The sequence below is a fragment of the Pipistrellus kuhlii genome, unplaced genomic scaffold, assembly GCF_014108245.1.
Source record: "Pipistrellus kuhlii isolate mPipKuh1 unplaced genomic scaffold, mPipKuh1.p scaffold_m20_p_112, whole genome shotgun sequence".
In the NCBI taxonomy this organism is placed as follows: domain Eukaryota; kingdom Metazoa; phylum Chordata; class Mammalia; order Chiroptera; family Vespertilionidae; genus Pipistrellus; species Pipistrellus kuhlii.
In genome coordinates this window covers 448316-464001 of record NW_023425419.1, presented here as the reverse complement: position 1 = coordinate 464001, position 15686 = coordinate 448316, and the positions used below count along the sequence as shown (strand labels likewise).

The following is a 15686-nucleotide window of genomic DNA, read 5'->3' as shown; positions in this document are numbered from 1 at the left end:
GTTTGGGATCCTCCTGTGGGTTTGGGATCGGCTGTGGAGCCCGGCACCTGCGCCCGCGCCGCCCTAACTGGGCCACGCGCATTAGTCAGGCCTTGCGACACCTCCCGCGGGAGGGACTGAAACCGGGATGGGGAAACCCGGTGCGCGGCTGGGCGGCGAGGCCAGGGGAGGGGTGTCCCCTGGACACGGACCATGGGGCTGCCGGTTTGCAATTACCCACAATGTCATTCACCAGCCGGGGAGGACTGCCCGGAGCCAGAGGGGACCCCACGACCCCAGGTCCCCACGCGCGGAGGGGTGCGCGTGGTCCGCCGGCCTCCACGGCCCGCCCCAGGCTCAGCCGTGGGTGGAAGGCGGGCCTCGGACCCAGCCGGTCTGCCGGATGTCCCCACAAGCCTGCACGCTGGGCCAGGACCTGACAGGGAGCCAGGGTCCCGTGGCCTCCCTGTTCTCCTGCCTCCGCGCTCCGGACCACGGCCCAGCCTCTCGGAGCCCCGGTGACACGCTTGGAAGGCCGCAGCTTGCTTGGGGCACCATTCTCCCTACAAATACGGTTTCTTCCTGACCAGCCGGTTTCATGAAATAAGCGTCGGAATCAACCTGAGGCCTGGAGATTAAGAGAACAATGAGGCCCTCCTGATGCCTCTCTTCGCAAATCCGCTGGTCTTAAACATCTCTATCTTCTTAAATTTCTGTTTGCGTCATAGTTGGTGACACCACTGCGGTAAGGGCGACTTGGCATTCCTCAAATGACTTGGGTTTCTTTCTGCTTTAAAGGGTAATCCTGTGCTTCTCAGAGAGATTTGGGGGAACACCGAGAAGTAGGAAGAGGGAGGTAACCTATCACCTGTGCCTCCATTATCTGAAAATAACCACCACTGACATTCAAATTATCCGCATTACTTTGTAAAAGACTCTTTATTGTGCCCAAACCGGCGTGGCTCAGTGGATAGAGCGTCTGCCTGAGGACTGGAAGGTCCCAGGTTCGATTCCCATCAAGGGCATGTACCTTGGTTGCGGGCACATTCCCAATAGGGGGTGTGCAAGAGGCAGCTAATCGATGATTCTCTCTCATCGATATTTCTAACTCTCTATCCCTCTCTTCCTCTCTGTAAAAAAATAATAAAATATATTTTAAAAAAATAAAAGATTCTTTATTGTTTGAAGTACTACATGAGTCTTCTCTTCCCCCATTGACCACTCCCTAGCCCTCTCACCACCACCCCCAACACGTGCCCTCACCCCTCTATGCCCATGTCCACGGGTTAGGCTCACATGCACGCATACAAGTCCTTGGTTGATCTCTTACCCACACTCCCCGCCTTCCCTCTGAGGTTTGACGGTCTGTTTGATGCTTCTCGGTCTCTGGATCTATTTTTGTTCATCGGTTTATGTTGTTCATTACGTTCCACAAATAAGTGAGGTCATGCGATAGTTATCTTTCTCTGACTGGCTTATTTCTATCCTCACTACTTGTTAATGCATATTCATGGAAGCAGATACAAACGCGCTGGCACGAACGAGATTACAGAAGCATTATACGTAAAGCCTGGCATCCTGCTGTCAGCGGCTTTTTTTAATTGATCAAATCTCTGGTATCAATCAGTGAATTTAACCTGGAGTCACCAGCAGTTCAGCAGAGCTGGGGACCTGAGTCAGAGACATTTGATTACAAAGGCAAATCAGGAGATCTTGTTAGACAGCTTCGATGGAAGGAGAGAGAGGGAGAGCTAAAAGCCATGCTACCTTGCCCAAGGGCGTTTTGATTTGCAATTTTCCAAGGCAACCAGGCAGATGCCGGTCACTGTGTGCTGTTCCCTCCAGTTTCCCTACAAAGTGAGGTCAGTCCTTAACGCAGAGGAACTGGCCACAGGCTGCGGGGCCTGGTCCCTGGGTCTGTGAGGAGACTATCAGCTGTGTTCCCAGCATCGAAGGAGAGCCACTCCCTCCGGCGTATCAGCCGAAGCAGCACTTAACAACCCATTTTCAACCCCCCTTACCCCCCCACCCATTCCCCCACTTCCAAAACCTCTAGACTAGAGCCTGCAGCTACAGGAGGAAGCCGGAATGAGCCCTGGTGCCTTAGAAGGGCTGTCACTGATGCCCAAACCCCGGGTGAGAGAAAGTGCTGCCCTCACAGCCTGAGAGACCCGTCAGGAGAAGGCTCTCCTCTGAGACAGAAAGGCAGCAGGAAGTGCCCCGGCCTGGCTCACGTCTGCTTGCAATGAACCAGGCTCTGGCCAGAGAGGCCAGATATGGCTCTGCCGTTGGCAGTGGTTGCGCTCCGAGCCGGCTGGCATGTGAGCAGGACCGAGCAGTCCCGTCAGGTTTGGGAACCAGAAGGACGAGGCTGGCCCAGCTGGTGGGCTCTTCCGCGGACTCTCCCCGTGGCTCCTTGCTTCACGGACACGGCCTGGCCCGGGGGATGCTCTGCCCTCAGCGGCTCCGGTGAGTTCCAGGCTCTGCCGGGAAGAGCCTGGGGAGGGGGCTCTGGAGGGACAGCTCCCCAGAGGAGGCGCCTGTAAGTGGGATTGTCCCTTGCGAGGCCTTCGGGTGTGGCAGGAACAGATTAGCCTTTGACAGGAGGCCATGGTGATCTGCTTTACCTTGCCCATCCCCCCCAAGAGGGCCCGCCTTCCGCCTGTTCTGAGGCTGGTAGGGAATGGCATGGGAGGCCCTGGCTGGTGTGGCTCAGTGGGTAGAGCATTGGCCTGCGGACTGAAGGGTCTCAGGTTCGATCACGGTCAAGGGCACATGCCCAGGTTGTGGGCTCCATCCCCCATAGGGGGCGTGCAGGAGGCAGCCGATCCATGATTCTCTTTCATCATTGATGCTTCTATCTTTCTATTCCTCTCCCTTCCTCTCTGAAGTTAATAAAAATATATTTATTCAGAATAAAAAGAAAGGGAGAAAACTAGAATGAACCTTGAGTTGCTGGAATGGAACTAGAGGTATTAGTAATGAACTAGATTTAAGGTGGATGGATGGATGGATGGATGGATAAATGACAGATAGATGCTAGATAGATAATTTCCTCGCTCTGTTGATGGAGGGAGCCCGGAAGCAATGCGTTAGCAGCAGCTCGGAGACTCCTCAGCAGCCCACACCTTGATTTCGTGTCCGTCTTCCCCCGGAAGGGGGCGCATCACCCCAGGAGGGCTGCAGTACCGGGTCGGTGTGTGGAGTGAGCAAGCTCCCACTCCAGCCCCTAATTTCAGAAACCCACTCACCATGCTGTCCTTGGGGAAAGGACGTACCAGACACCACACTGCTAAGAGCCGATGTTATGCTTGATCTCCGCCAGAGGCCCGGAGGCGATGGCACGGTACCTTCCAGGCTTCATTGTCCACGCACTGGACCCAGGCTCCGGAGACCGGGTGGTGCCAGGGCTGGACGAGGGGCCGGTAAGGGAACAGGGTGTCTTCACCTTACCCTGAGTCGGTTCAAAATAACAACATGTCTTTGTAACTGTGTCACCTCACCGTGTACCTGCTTGTCTCTGTCTGTGAACACTCTTACAACGTTTCCGTAATTTTGGAATTACCCCTCACAAAGGAAAACCTCCTTTGCCGGCTGGCAGAATGCCCAGTGGGTGGTACAGCTGGATGGGTGAGTTGTCTAGTATGGGAATCAAGTCTCCATGTAGCTGCTTCACAAAAAGGAAGCAGCCACAGGTACCACGTGGGCCACTATGAGCTAACCTAAAACAAAGTCAGCTCAGGCATGACCTGTCCTTTCATTTTTTAATTTTTATTATTTTTTTTATTGATTTCATAGAGGAAGGGAGATGGAGAGAGAGAGAGAAACATCACCGATGAGAGCCATTGATCGGCTGCCTCCTGTACACCCCTGCCCGGGAATCGAACCTGGGACCTCTTGGTCCATGGGATGATGTTCAATCCAATGAGCCACCGCAGCCGGGCAAGCATGAGCGGCCTTGGAAAACCTCCCCCGATCCTCGTTCGAATGCCCACGCCACCTGGCGTCTCCCATCCCCCCACCAGCTTTCGGTGCACGGGGCTGTGGTCCTGGGTCACCCCTCTGTCCCCGCCATGGGCGGGGCATCGCTTAGCGGGCAGGGGCCACGCCTCGCCCTCCGGGGAGCCACCGCCCACCACAGAGCCGGGCAGGTGCCAGTCCGTGTTTGTTTAAGAAGGGAATTCCCAACCTGATAAATGTTATGGTATTGACTGCATGGAGCGACCAGACAGTTAATTATTTGATAAACACGCATTGTTCGGTGCCATGAATAATACATCCTGGGCGCAGGCACAGCTGATAAGCGCGGCTGAAACTCAGTTCTGAGAGCCACTGTGCCAGCTGACGTCAGAGGTCACGCGCGTCAGGTTCTCCGAATGCTTGAGCTCTGTGTTGATCTCAGCACCATGCAGCCAGCATTTGGGGGAGCCCCTGTGTGGATGGCTGGGGGCTGGGCCAGCTCTGCTGAGAGACCAGGGGCTCTGGGTCATCAGGCTGTGGGCCCAGCGGGATCAGCCAGCGGGACGGAGTCTGCAGGCAGGGGCAGGCGAGCACAGGTGACAGTGCTGGGGATGTGGCCTGTCCTGTCCTCCTCCTCCTCCTCCTCCCCTCCTCCAGGTGCCTGCTGCCAGCTCAGGGGACAGCCCACACCCTTCGCCCAGCTGGGCGGGAGGACAGCGTAGGTGTCCCGCCCAGCCTTTCCTTCCGGGGGTGTGAAGGCTCCTTTCAGAGCCGCCAGACACTGCCCCTGCCCCTCCCCATACACCGGGCGTGGCAGGAGGACAGCTGTCAGGTGGACTCCGATGGGATGGGCCCAGGGCATCCTTCTACACAGCACTGGTTTTCCATGGAAACCGAGTGCCAGGTGCATGGGGAATTTGCGTAAGAAAGCCTCCAGGAGCAGGGATCTCCCCACCCAGAGCCGCCAGGAGCGGTGTGCATGTCCTGCCAGCTGCGTGATGGGCTGGCCGGGAGCAGGAGCAGCCGGTACGCAGCACCACGCAAAGCCAGGGGCATCTCCGAGTGCCCTCGGGGCCGGGGCATGACCCAGAGCGGGAGCTCCTGAGTGTGGAGAGGCACTTCCAGGTCACCCTGCTCCCCACCCGCCGCTCACTCTGTTCTTCCTCTGTGTCCCTGTCCTGATCCCAAGCCACCGGGCTCCCTGGAGCCGTCTCCCAGGCCGAGCCCTGCCTCCCCCGAGGACCCCGCGGAAACAGCTGGAAAAGCCGGCCCCAAGGCCCCGGACACCCAGCTACCCCACTGCCCGCTGCCCGCTGCCCCTCCTGGGCAGGACGAGAAGGCAGAGGCGTGTCCTTGGTGGCAGGGCCTGGAAGATGACAAGACCCATCAGGAAAGGCCGTGTCTGCCGGGCTCCCCTCCAGTCAGGCAAGCCGACAATCAGCACTTCATGAATGAGTGAATGAACGAATGAGTGAAAGGCCTCATCCGGTCACAACCCTTCCGCAGTGCAGCCGGGCGTCTGACCTGGGGATCCTCCTCTCCCGCCCCAGAGCGAGTTCCTGACAACAGCCGCCCACCTCTGAGCACCTGCATCTCTCCTCGGGGGCCGCCTCTGCCCGTCCTGCCAGCTGCCCACTCCTGCGGCCACACCCTCACTGTCATCACCTGAAACTGCCCCACCTGGGAAGGCGTCAGTACCATCAGCCCACTCTCCCCACAGCGCTGGCCTTCCCACTCACGCCCACTCCCACTGCGTGCGCACACGCACAGGCGAGCACACACACACACACACACACACACAAGCACACCATGCACACAAGCACACGCATGCACACAGGCATGCACGTGCGTGCGCGCACACACACACACACACAGGCACACACAGGCACACACAGGCACACCATGCACACACATGCACACAAGCACACGCATGCACACAGGCATGCACGTGCGTGCGCGCACACACACACACACACACACACACACACACTTGCACACACGCCTCTGCTCTCTGTTGTTGCCTCCTCCTGATCTGGCCTCTTTTCCTGCCAGACCGGACCGTCTGACTTCCCGCTCAGCACCTTTGGTTCCCTGGTGCCTACTCTTTCCACACACACACACACACACACACACGCCCTGTTTCAGCAGAACCCTCACCTAGATCAGCTGTGTCTTCACCTCCGTCCCGGCGCGGAGCCGTCCCAGCGGGCCCCGCACGCCTCCTTCTCCGGGCCCGTCTGCCGTGCTCACTGGCCCGTTCCCATGTTTCTTCCCGGGCACCGGGCGGGCTGCTCACCGTGCCGGAGTGAGTGTCACAGACAGGCCGGCCCACTCTGGGTCCTTCCTGCGGCCCCGCAGCCCTGCTCCGCGGGGGTCCCTCCCTGGGCCTGAGCCCTCGTTCTGCAGATGCTCTGCCTCCCATGGAAAGAGGAGTGACACCACCTGTCCCTTCTAGTTCACCGGCCGTGAGTCATCGCCCACGCCCATCCCCGCTGCGCCTTTCTCTTCTCGCCTCAGAGGACGGCCAGGATGAAAGTTCAGAAAGACCAGAGGCCCGAGGCGCGCAGGGAGTGGGGACAGGAAGTGGGAACGGTGCGTGGCGGCGGGAAACAGCGGGCTTAGTCGGGGGAGGCGTGCGCAGGTGGGACTTCCCCTCAGTGTGCAGAGATCTGCTTCACTCATTAAAAAAAATATATATTTTTTATTGATCTCAGAGAGGATGGGCGAGGGGCAGAGAGAGAGAAACATCAGTGATGAGAGAGAGTCATTGATCAGCTGCCTCCTGCACGACCTCGACTGAGAATCGAGCCCACACCCCGGGCCTGTGCCCTGACTGGGGATCTGCAGAACTTCCTGTTTTAAGTCCACGCTCCGCCACGGAGCCAGCCACACCGGTCGGGCTGCTGCACGCACTTCCCTGTGCACCGTGTTCCTGCCAGGGACCACGGTGCTTTCGGATGGGTGCTGATGGGAACATGCTCGTCTGAACGCATGGCACATCGCTGTTGACTCTGAACCTAGAAATGAAATGGCTGGGCCTTCCGGTTCTGTCCGTCCAGCCCCTGTGGATGGTTTAAAATGGTTTTCCCAAGAGACCGCGCTCCTTCACACACCCGCCAGCCTGCGTAGAGATGCCTGCCCCTCCTCGTGAATCCTGGGTGTTGTTGGGACGTCAGCCACTCATTTGGGTGTGTGTGTGTGTGTGTGTGTGTGTGTGTGAGATAACAGTACGCGGTGGTTTTATTTTGCGTTTCCCTGAGGACTAATTACACGGAGTGCACTCCCACGTGTTTATTGGTCACTGACACTCGAACACATTTTTATTGGATTGTCTTATTCATGACCGAGTGGCAAGAGTTTTCTATTTCCTGGCTTGCCAGTCCTTTGCCAGACATGTGTGAATATTGGCCCCCAGGCTGTATTTTGTTTCCTTGTTTTCTTAACTGCTTTTTTTGATGATCAGAAGTTTCTAATTTTGATGAAGACTACTAATTGTTGCACTTCCTGCTGGTCCCTGTCCTTCCTCTTCCCGAGAGCCTCGCCAGCCCTCCTCAGCTTGCCCCTCGCGGCCTCCACACGAGGCTGGCCACCTAATGCCCAGCCCTCATTCAAAGATTAGTAAGCCTGGCCGGTGTGGCTCAGTGGTTGAGTGTCAACCTATGAACCAGGAGGTCACAATTCGATTCCCGGTCAGGGCACAGGCCTGGGAGGGGACTCAATCCCCAGTGTGGGGCGTGCAGGAGGCAGCCCATCTATGATTCCCTCTCCTTCTCCCTTCCTCTCTGACATTAATAGAAATATATTTAAACAACAACTTCCAGATGGCGATAGCAGGATGTTAACCCAAATGTGAGTCCTTTCTGACGCGGGGCCGGGGGGCTGCGTGTCCACTGTGTGTCCTCTGCGTGTCCCTCCCTCGCTGCTGTCTCTGTGTCTGCGGAGCGGGCAGCCCTGGAGCCTGGAGGGCCCAGCCAGTCATCCGTGAAGCGAGGTGCTTTCCTCCAGGGTCAGGCTTTGTTTTCTGTTTTCACCCGATCGCCTAACTGCCCTTGGGGAGGTAGAACATTCGCTGGCATTATAGCCAGCCGAGCGCCTCGGTTCTGAAAACAGTCAACAAACGGCCTGGGCGGGCCCGCTGAGGGCTGTGGCTGCCATGTCGCCAGCAGCTCTGTCCCGAAGAACAGCGGTCCCCTCGCCCCTGTGTGTGGGCTGAGCAGCCTGAGCTCGCTCCCCCTCCACGGCCGCTCTTGTGCCCGGCACTCCGCCCATCAGCACGCCAGCCATCTCCTCCCCAACGCCCTGGGCGTGCCCGCGCCCTGTCCTGCGTGTCACGGACACGGGTGCGAGGGTGGGGCGAGGGAGGACACGGTCCTCGGCTGGGTGGGGGGTGTTTCCTGCCCTCTGGTTCGGGGCCCAGGCCCTGGAGAGGGTCTTCATGGTCAAGTCCGGCCAACCTTTCGGCTTGTCTTTGCGCAGCGTCCCTGGCCGAGTTCTCTCATCCAGAGCTCCCTGGCCGGGGGCTGTGTCCCAGGAAGCCTTATTTTATTCATTTATTTTTTTAAAGCAGCTTCTCTTTGGTTGTTCTTTTTTAAAAATATATTTTATTGATTTTTTTACAGAGAGGAAGGGAGAGAGAGTTAGAAACATCGATGAGAGAGAATCACCGATCAGCTGCCTCTTGCACACCCCCCACTGGGGACGGCGCCCGCAACCAAGGTACATGCCCTTGACTGGAATTGAACCCGGGACCCTTTAGTCCGAAGGCCGATGCTCTATCCACTGAGACACACCGGCCAGGGCCCAGGCAGCCTTTTGTTCCTCATATGCATGAGGCCTGGCACCAGGCCCAGTTGGTGTTTGGCTGGTGTGAGGAGGTGCTGGGAGGAGGGGGGCCGCTGAGGGTCAGAGCCGGCACCTGGACGGAGTTTGCACTGAGCTCGGGCAGGCACACAGTAGCCGCCCCGGGAACGCTGAAGGCAGAGCCGGCCAGGCAGAAAGAACAGCACGTGCAGAGGCCCGAGGCCAGAACAGAGAGCACCGTGGCTGCGCCCCGCACGGCGCTCCGGGCCAGGGCCGAGCAGGCTGCCGCGGCCGGGCACTCTCCCCAGGGCAGGAGGGAGTGTGGGCTGGAAGGTGTGCACACTGGGCACCGAGCAGGGCCGTGGTCCTATTCCGACGCCGTAGTTTACGGGTGTCTGAGGGCTGAGGGGGCAGCTGGCCGCAGCAGGGAGGAGGGGGGCCGGGACCCTGGGGCGGTGGCTGCGGGAATGTCCAGTGTCCGGGGCGGCGATCGGTGGAGTCCGGTTCAGTGGGTCCTCCCAGGGGGGATGCAGGCAGGGCCCAGCCTCCTCGCCTCCTTCGGTCTCGGAGCTGCGTCCTGGCCTTCCTGAGGATTCTGGGAGCCTCGCCACAGCCTCCTGGGAATTCCCTTTCCTTTGAGGGTGGCCAGAGCCTGTGACTGTAACCACCTGGAGGGTGTGGGGTGATCCACAGAAGAGGGAAAGGGCAAAGAGGAGGATGTGGGGACTGAGGGGAGAGAGGGGGATGGGGAGAGGGGGAGGAGGGAGGGGCTCCTGGAATGGCACTAATAATGGCACATTTAAGGTTAAATACCCAATAGAACCTGCAGCGTAACTTTTCTTTTCCTGATTGTGGATTTTTTTGTTTGTTTAAAGTATTACATATGTCTCCTTTCTCCTGATTGATCCCCCTTCCCCTGCCGGCCACTCCCACCCCTGAGGGCAAGCCCCCACCGCTCCAGTGTCTGTGTCCATTGGTCATGCTAATGTGCATGCAGACAAGTCCTTTAGTTGAGCTCTAACCTCCCTGTTTTTTTCTTAAACAATTCTCAATGTTTTGATTCCCAGGCGTGAATAATAAATAACACTCAGATAGTGTCAACTATGTCAGGCACTGTGCTTCACAGGCACATATTTCATTGAATCTCAAAACCCATTCATTAACTTGAAGTGGCACCGTTACCCACATGCCACTGGAGGGGAAAAATACTGTCAATTCAACACACCTGACACACAAACCACATCCCCATTTCAGGGATGTTAAACACAGATGTCTTGGACTCAGGGCTCTATGGCCTGTATTCATTACCTTCAGGACAGCCCTTGGAGGTACCGATGAGGACCCCGAGGGAGGGAGCGACCGGGTTAACTCGCTCGGCCCAGGTGCCGTCAGGGGCAGGGTTTGTACCAGGCGCTGTGCCTCTGGAGCCTGTGCTCTGAACTCCATGCCTGGGCATCAAATAAGGCGTCACATCAAGCTCACCGCAGCCCGGGACTGGGTGCTGTGCGGGAGAGGAGGCTAGAAACACCAGTGAAGCCGCACTGTCCTCTCCCGGTGAAGGGCAATCCTGGACGGCAGCCCTCGGCCAGTGACTGTGGGAAGAGTGGCTCTGGCACTGAAGACCTTGTTTGTCTCCCAGAGAACATTGTGGTCCCTTGTGTGCGGCTCCTGGCTCTGAGGATGACATTTGTCCTAGATTTTTGGTGAATCCTCGCCTGAGGATATTTGCCCATTGACTTTTAGAGAGAGTGGAAGGGAGGTGGAGAGACACAGTGAGAAACATCAATGTGAGAGAGACACTGGTTAGTTGCCTTCCGCATGCCCTGACCACGGCTGGGAATCCAGCCTGCAACCGAGGCATGTGCCCTTGACCGGAATGAAACCCAGGACTCTTCAGTCCTTGGGCCGTCGCTCTATCCACTGAGCCAAACCGGCCAGGGCCAGCGATGGCATTCCTTGTTGGAGAGACACGATGTGTACATGGACCTGTCTGAGAAAACAAGCGTCTGGCACAGAAACACTGTTTTCATGACCAGAAGCCAAAGTGCGTAGGAAAAGAACTGGGACTTCAGATGAGGAGCAGTGAACGGATTCATTTTTACAAGAAATATTTACCGAACGTAGGCCCCACGCCGGGCACTGGGTTGGCCCCAGGGAACCCGCCGAGTCCTATCGCCGAGTCTAGATGGACGGAGTGGCCGGAAAAGCACGTTACAACCCACAAAGATGGCTGCCACAGGTTTGTTTCAATGTCGTTCAAAAGAACCCAAGAATGAGGGAGTGGAGGGTGTAGCTGAAACCCGAAGGAGGGGTCATGTGTGGATCATCAAGTTATGGGATACATCAGAGTTGAAGACATTAAACTTTTAAATGTTACAAACTTTTCCTTAGAAAGAATCAAGAAGGAGAAAACACAGCAGCGTGAAGGACGTGTCCAAAGGAGCCCACCCCCACCCCCATCCCCGTCCCCTGCCCGCGCCCCTGCCCCCACCCCCAACCCCACCCCCGTCCCCTTTTAAGAAAGAGTGGAGCCTTGTGGGCCCTTTAACAAGGATGTTGTCATTAGCCGTGGGTGGCTGCGGTGACTTTAAGGAAACCAGGGTGCCCGAGAGAACCGGGGTCCGAGCACAGATATTGGGGAGAGTATCACGGCCAAGTTCAGTATCACTGTGCTTGTAGGATGTGCTCCTTACATTTTGATAATAAAATCTATCAAAAAAGACATAATTGCCGTACAAGGTATTTGTGCGGCAGTGAAAGCACAGGAGGAGGAGCAGACAGGTGAGTTCTGATGAGCGGGCAGGATCTGGATACAAGGAGAAGGGGAAGGTGCTGCAGAGCCCAGATTAGCACAGGGAGAGATTCCAAATCAGAATGCCACCACGGGCAAGGCGGAAGGCAAGCCCAGGGGTCAGCGGGAAATAGAGTTGAATAAAATAGCGTGAAATGGACTGGGACCCTTCATTATTAAAGTTAGGAGCGGGATCTATTTATGTGTCTTACATCTAATACATAACAATAAGTGACAGATACTATTTTGCAGTTGGTGGGCATTTACAATTCATCCTTGAAAACAACAGAAGGAATGTTATTGTGCATAAAGTTAGTTGAGATTTCTTTTAATATATTTTATTGATTTTTTAGAGAGGAAGAGAGAGGGATAGAGAGTTAGAAACATCGATGAGAGAGATTCATTGACCAGCTGCCTCTGGATGTGTCTGCAACCAACGTACATGCCCTTGACCAGAATCGAACCTGGGACCTTTTAGTCCTCAGGCCGACGCTCTATCCACTGAGCCAAACCGGTTTCGGCAGCAGTTGAGATTTCTTGAGAGTCACCCTGCATGTTTTGGAAATAAGCGTCTCCCATCTTCGTGACTTGCTTAAAGGATCTATTCTATTGCCACTCTGAAGCCCGCCATCTTTCTCCGGGCACCACACTGCCTCCCCACGGAGGAGGCCAGTCCTGCGTATCAGTTACAAAAGAAACAAAACTGCCAAGTCCAGAATGCCTTCCCTGCCGGGCACGGGTACAGCCTGTGCTCAAAATGACCCACCGTGGTTACCCGTTAAGGCATCGGTTCCCAACCTTCCTAACGCCACGACCCTTTAATCCAGCTCCTCATGCTGTGGTGACCCCAACCATACAGTTATCTTCGTTGGTACATCATCACTGTGATTCTGCTGCTGTTATGAATCGTAATGTAAATATCTGTGTTTTCCGATGCTCTGAGGCTCTATAGCAGCGGTTCTCAGCCTGTCTAATGTCAGACCCACAGGTTGAGAACCACTAGCCGGGTCACCCAAGACCATCGGAAAACACAGATATTCACATTACGATTCATAACAGCAGCAGAATTACAGTGATAATTGTATGGTTGGGGGTCACCACAGGATGAGGAGCTGGATTAAAGTTTGCGGCGTTAGGAAGGTTGAGAACCACTATGTTAAGGGAAGTATTATGTTCCAATTTCAAAAGGACCCTTTTGACTTTCCCCTCCAGCTTTCATGTAAGCCCAGATTCTCAAGCCCTGGCCAACAACCAACGCGGTTCTCTACCAACCGAAGATCAACCAAATGTGTGAACTTTCCTAAAACCAAGGGCGTGGAAGGGGCTGTGTCTGTCGTTATGGCCACATGCCTGTCTGCAAGGACATCAGCTTTAAATCCGCTAATCTTCACCCCTTCTTTTACTATTTTACTTTTAAATTTCCTTCCTTAGTAGACGAGTGTCAAACAAATCCAGACCAAATAATATACTTTTTAAAATTACATTTATTTTCTCCCTCTTTCCTTCCTTCCTGAGCAAAGAAGACAGAAGGGCAGATAGAAACACCCACGATGAGAAAGGATCTTTGATGGGCTGCCTCCTGCGCGCCCCTCCTGGGGATGGAGCCCGCTACCCGGGCCTGTGCCCTGACCGGGGATCGACCGCTGACCTCCTGGTTCCTGGGCCGCCGCTCAAACCACCGGGCGGGCACCAAACAACACGTTTAACACACGATGTGAAGGAGCGTTTGTTTGTAATGTAACGGCTGCAGACACAGCGCGGAGAAAACACACTCCCGTTCCGAATTTCCTCCACCGCGCCCGCAAGGCCTGGGGTCCGCCCGCACCGCCCGCCTCCCCGCCCCGGACCGCGGCCCCGAGGGCGCCCGGCCGCCCAGAGCAGCAGGCAGCCCCGCCGCCCCGGCAAGCAGCAGCCCCGCTTCCGGGAACGGGCGCTTCCGGCACCGGAAGTGCGTCATCACCGCGCGCGCGCGCCGCCGCGGAAGCCCCGGGAGGCGAGGGTCGCGTGCGCCGCGGGGACGGCGGCGCCCACGGGGCTCTCGTGCCGCCATGCAGGTCTCCAGCCTCAACGAGGTGAAGATCTACAGCCTGAGCTGCGGCAAGTCCCTCCCCGAGGTGAGTGTCCTCGGGGCGCCGCCCCCGCCTGTCGGCGCTGAGCCCTCACCGGCCCCGCCCGGCAGGTGCGGGGGCCGGAGCCGGGCCGGCCGGGGAGCCGTGGGCGCCGGTGGACGGGACTGAGGGCGGGCCGGTCAGGGAGCTCTTCGGCCGCGGTTGGCAGGGTCTCCGGGACGGAGGACGCGTCCCTCGGCGCTCCTGTGGCCGTTCCAGCCGCTGTCACACCAGGAGCAGAGGTGACGGGTTGGCTGACAGGTATCTCCCTCATTTGAACGCCCGTTCAGATATAGTTTCTATGGATTTTAGGGAGAAGGGGGGGAGGGAGAGAAGTATCAGTGATGAGAGAGAATCCTTGATGGGCTGCCTCCTGCACGCGCCCCCTCCCCGCCCCCACAGGATCGAGCCCGCCCCCCGGACATGTGCCCCGACCTCCTGGTTCACAGGCCGATGCGCAGGAAGATGTACGTGTGAGAGTGTTCTTCAACACTGGGCATTCGTTTGAGAACTTTCCCATCTCCACTGAATGTTGAGATATTGAGAGTTTGCCTTCAAAGCGCTGGGAAAGGCAGGCTAGTCATTAAAAGGCCATAACTGTTCTTGAAAGTGCTGGTGATGATGTAAAAACGATGTTTAACACTTGGGGTTCACAAAGAAGGCGCTACAGACCCTGGGCCGCGCCAGGGCTGGGCTTTGGACCTTGCCGGCAGCAATGATGTCCTGGGCGGAGGGTGGGGAGGGGCTGGGAAAATCAGTGCTGCTCTCCCAACCGCCTGGGTGAGCCGTGCGGCAGGTCCAGTGAGCCATTCCCCGCCCCCGCGGAGGCTCTGAAGTTCGGGGTCTCTTCCTTGTCAGCGATGGTCGGGTTTGTGTCCAGGCACCTCCAGGGAGAGGAGACGTTTTGCAGAAGCGCGTTCACACCTGCACATTACTTGTTGGAGAGTGGTTTTCAAACTCCTGCCTTAGCCCCGCTGGCGTGGCTCCGAGGTGGAGCGCCACCCAGGAACCAGGAGGTCATGGTTCCACTCCGGTCAGGGCCCAGGCCCCGGGTGGCGGGCTCAATCCCCAAAGTGGGAGCGAACAGGAGGCAGCCCACCCATGATTCTCTCTACCATGGATGTTTCTCTCTTTCTCTTCCTCCCTCCCTTCCTCTCTGAAATCAATAAAAAAATCTAGATCAGTGGAAATCAATAAAAAAAATCTAGATCGGCGGTCGCCAGCGGGTGGTCCGAAAGGTTGGCACTGTGGGCCTGGGCCCTGCCCTGGGGGAGCAGTCAGCACAGCTCTTCCTCCGTGTCCCCCCGAAAGACCTGGAGCCGGCGATTAGCACCGCCTTCCTTCTGGAGCCCAGTCACAGGCCCCTGTCGTCCTCCATTCTTCAGCCGTGGCCGTGCTCATCTCGTCCCCCCACGTTTGCTGGGAAGTGCCTGAGCCTGGGGAGGCGGGTGCGCTGCCGCTGCGGTTCCTGCAGGGGAAGGGCCGAGTGAGCAGACAGGAGAAGCTCCCGCACGGCCGGTGCTGTGAGAGCGTGAGGAGGGAGGGCTGTGAGAGCGGGAGGAGGGAGGGCTGTGAGAGCGGGAGGAGGGCTGTGAGAGCGGGGGGGAGGGCTGTGAGAGCGGGAGGAGGGCTGTGGGAGCGGGAGGAGGGCTGTGAGAGCGGGAGGAGGGCTGTGAGAGCGGGAGGAGGGCTGTGAGAGGGGGGGGGAGGGCTGTGAGAGCGGGAGGAGGGCTGTGAGAGCGGGAGGAGGGCTGTGAGAGCGGGAGGAGGGCTGTGGGAGCGGGAGGAGGGCTGTGGGAGCGGGAGGAGGGCTGTGAGAGCGGGAGGAGGGCTGTGGGTGCGGGAGGAGGGCTGTGAGAGAGGGGGGGAGGGTTGTGATGAGAGCGGGAGGAGGGGCTGTGAGAGGCGGAGGAGGAGGGCTGTGAGAGCGGGAGGAGGGCTGTGAGAGCGGGAGGAGGGCTGTGAGGGGGGAGGAGGGCTGTGAGAAATGGGAGGAGGGCTGCGAGAGCGGGAGGAGGGCTGTGAGGGCGGGGGGAGGGTTGTGAGGG

At 57.5% G+C, this 15686-nt stretch overlaps 1 protein-coding gene and 1 non-coding gene across 3 annotated transcripts in view; one reads left to right on the top strand and one right to left on the bottom strand.

Moving 5' to 3' along the window:
• Positions 1–303: 303 nt before the first annotated feature.
• NOL10 (nucleolar protein 10) overlaps positions 304–15686 on the top strand; it is a 67544-nt gene continuing 52161 nt past the window's right edge. The window contains exons 1-2 of one of the 2 annotated variants that reach the window (XM_036432568.2): positions 304–322; positions 13573–13644. In XM_036432568.2, the coding sequence (XP_036288461.1) occupies positions 13579–13644 (66 nt within the window). In that variant the 5' untranslated portion in view covers positions 304–322; positions 13573–13578. Of the gene's footprint in view, positions 323–13488; positions 13645–15686 lie in introns of those variants that run through there. The other variant, XM_045579749.1, reaches the window with a different exon arrangement.
• On the bottom strand, positions 3136–3319 carry LOC118715954. Its single transcript, XR_004987024.1, has one exon. It is a non-coding gene; the product is annotated as a U2 spliceosomal RNA (small nuclear RNA).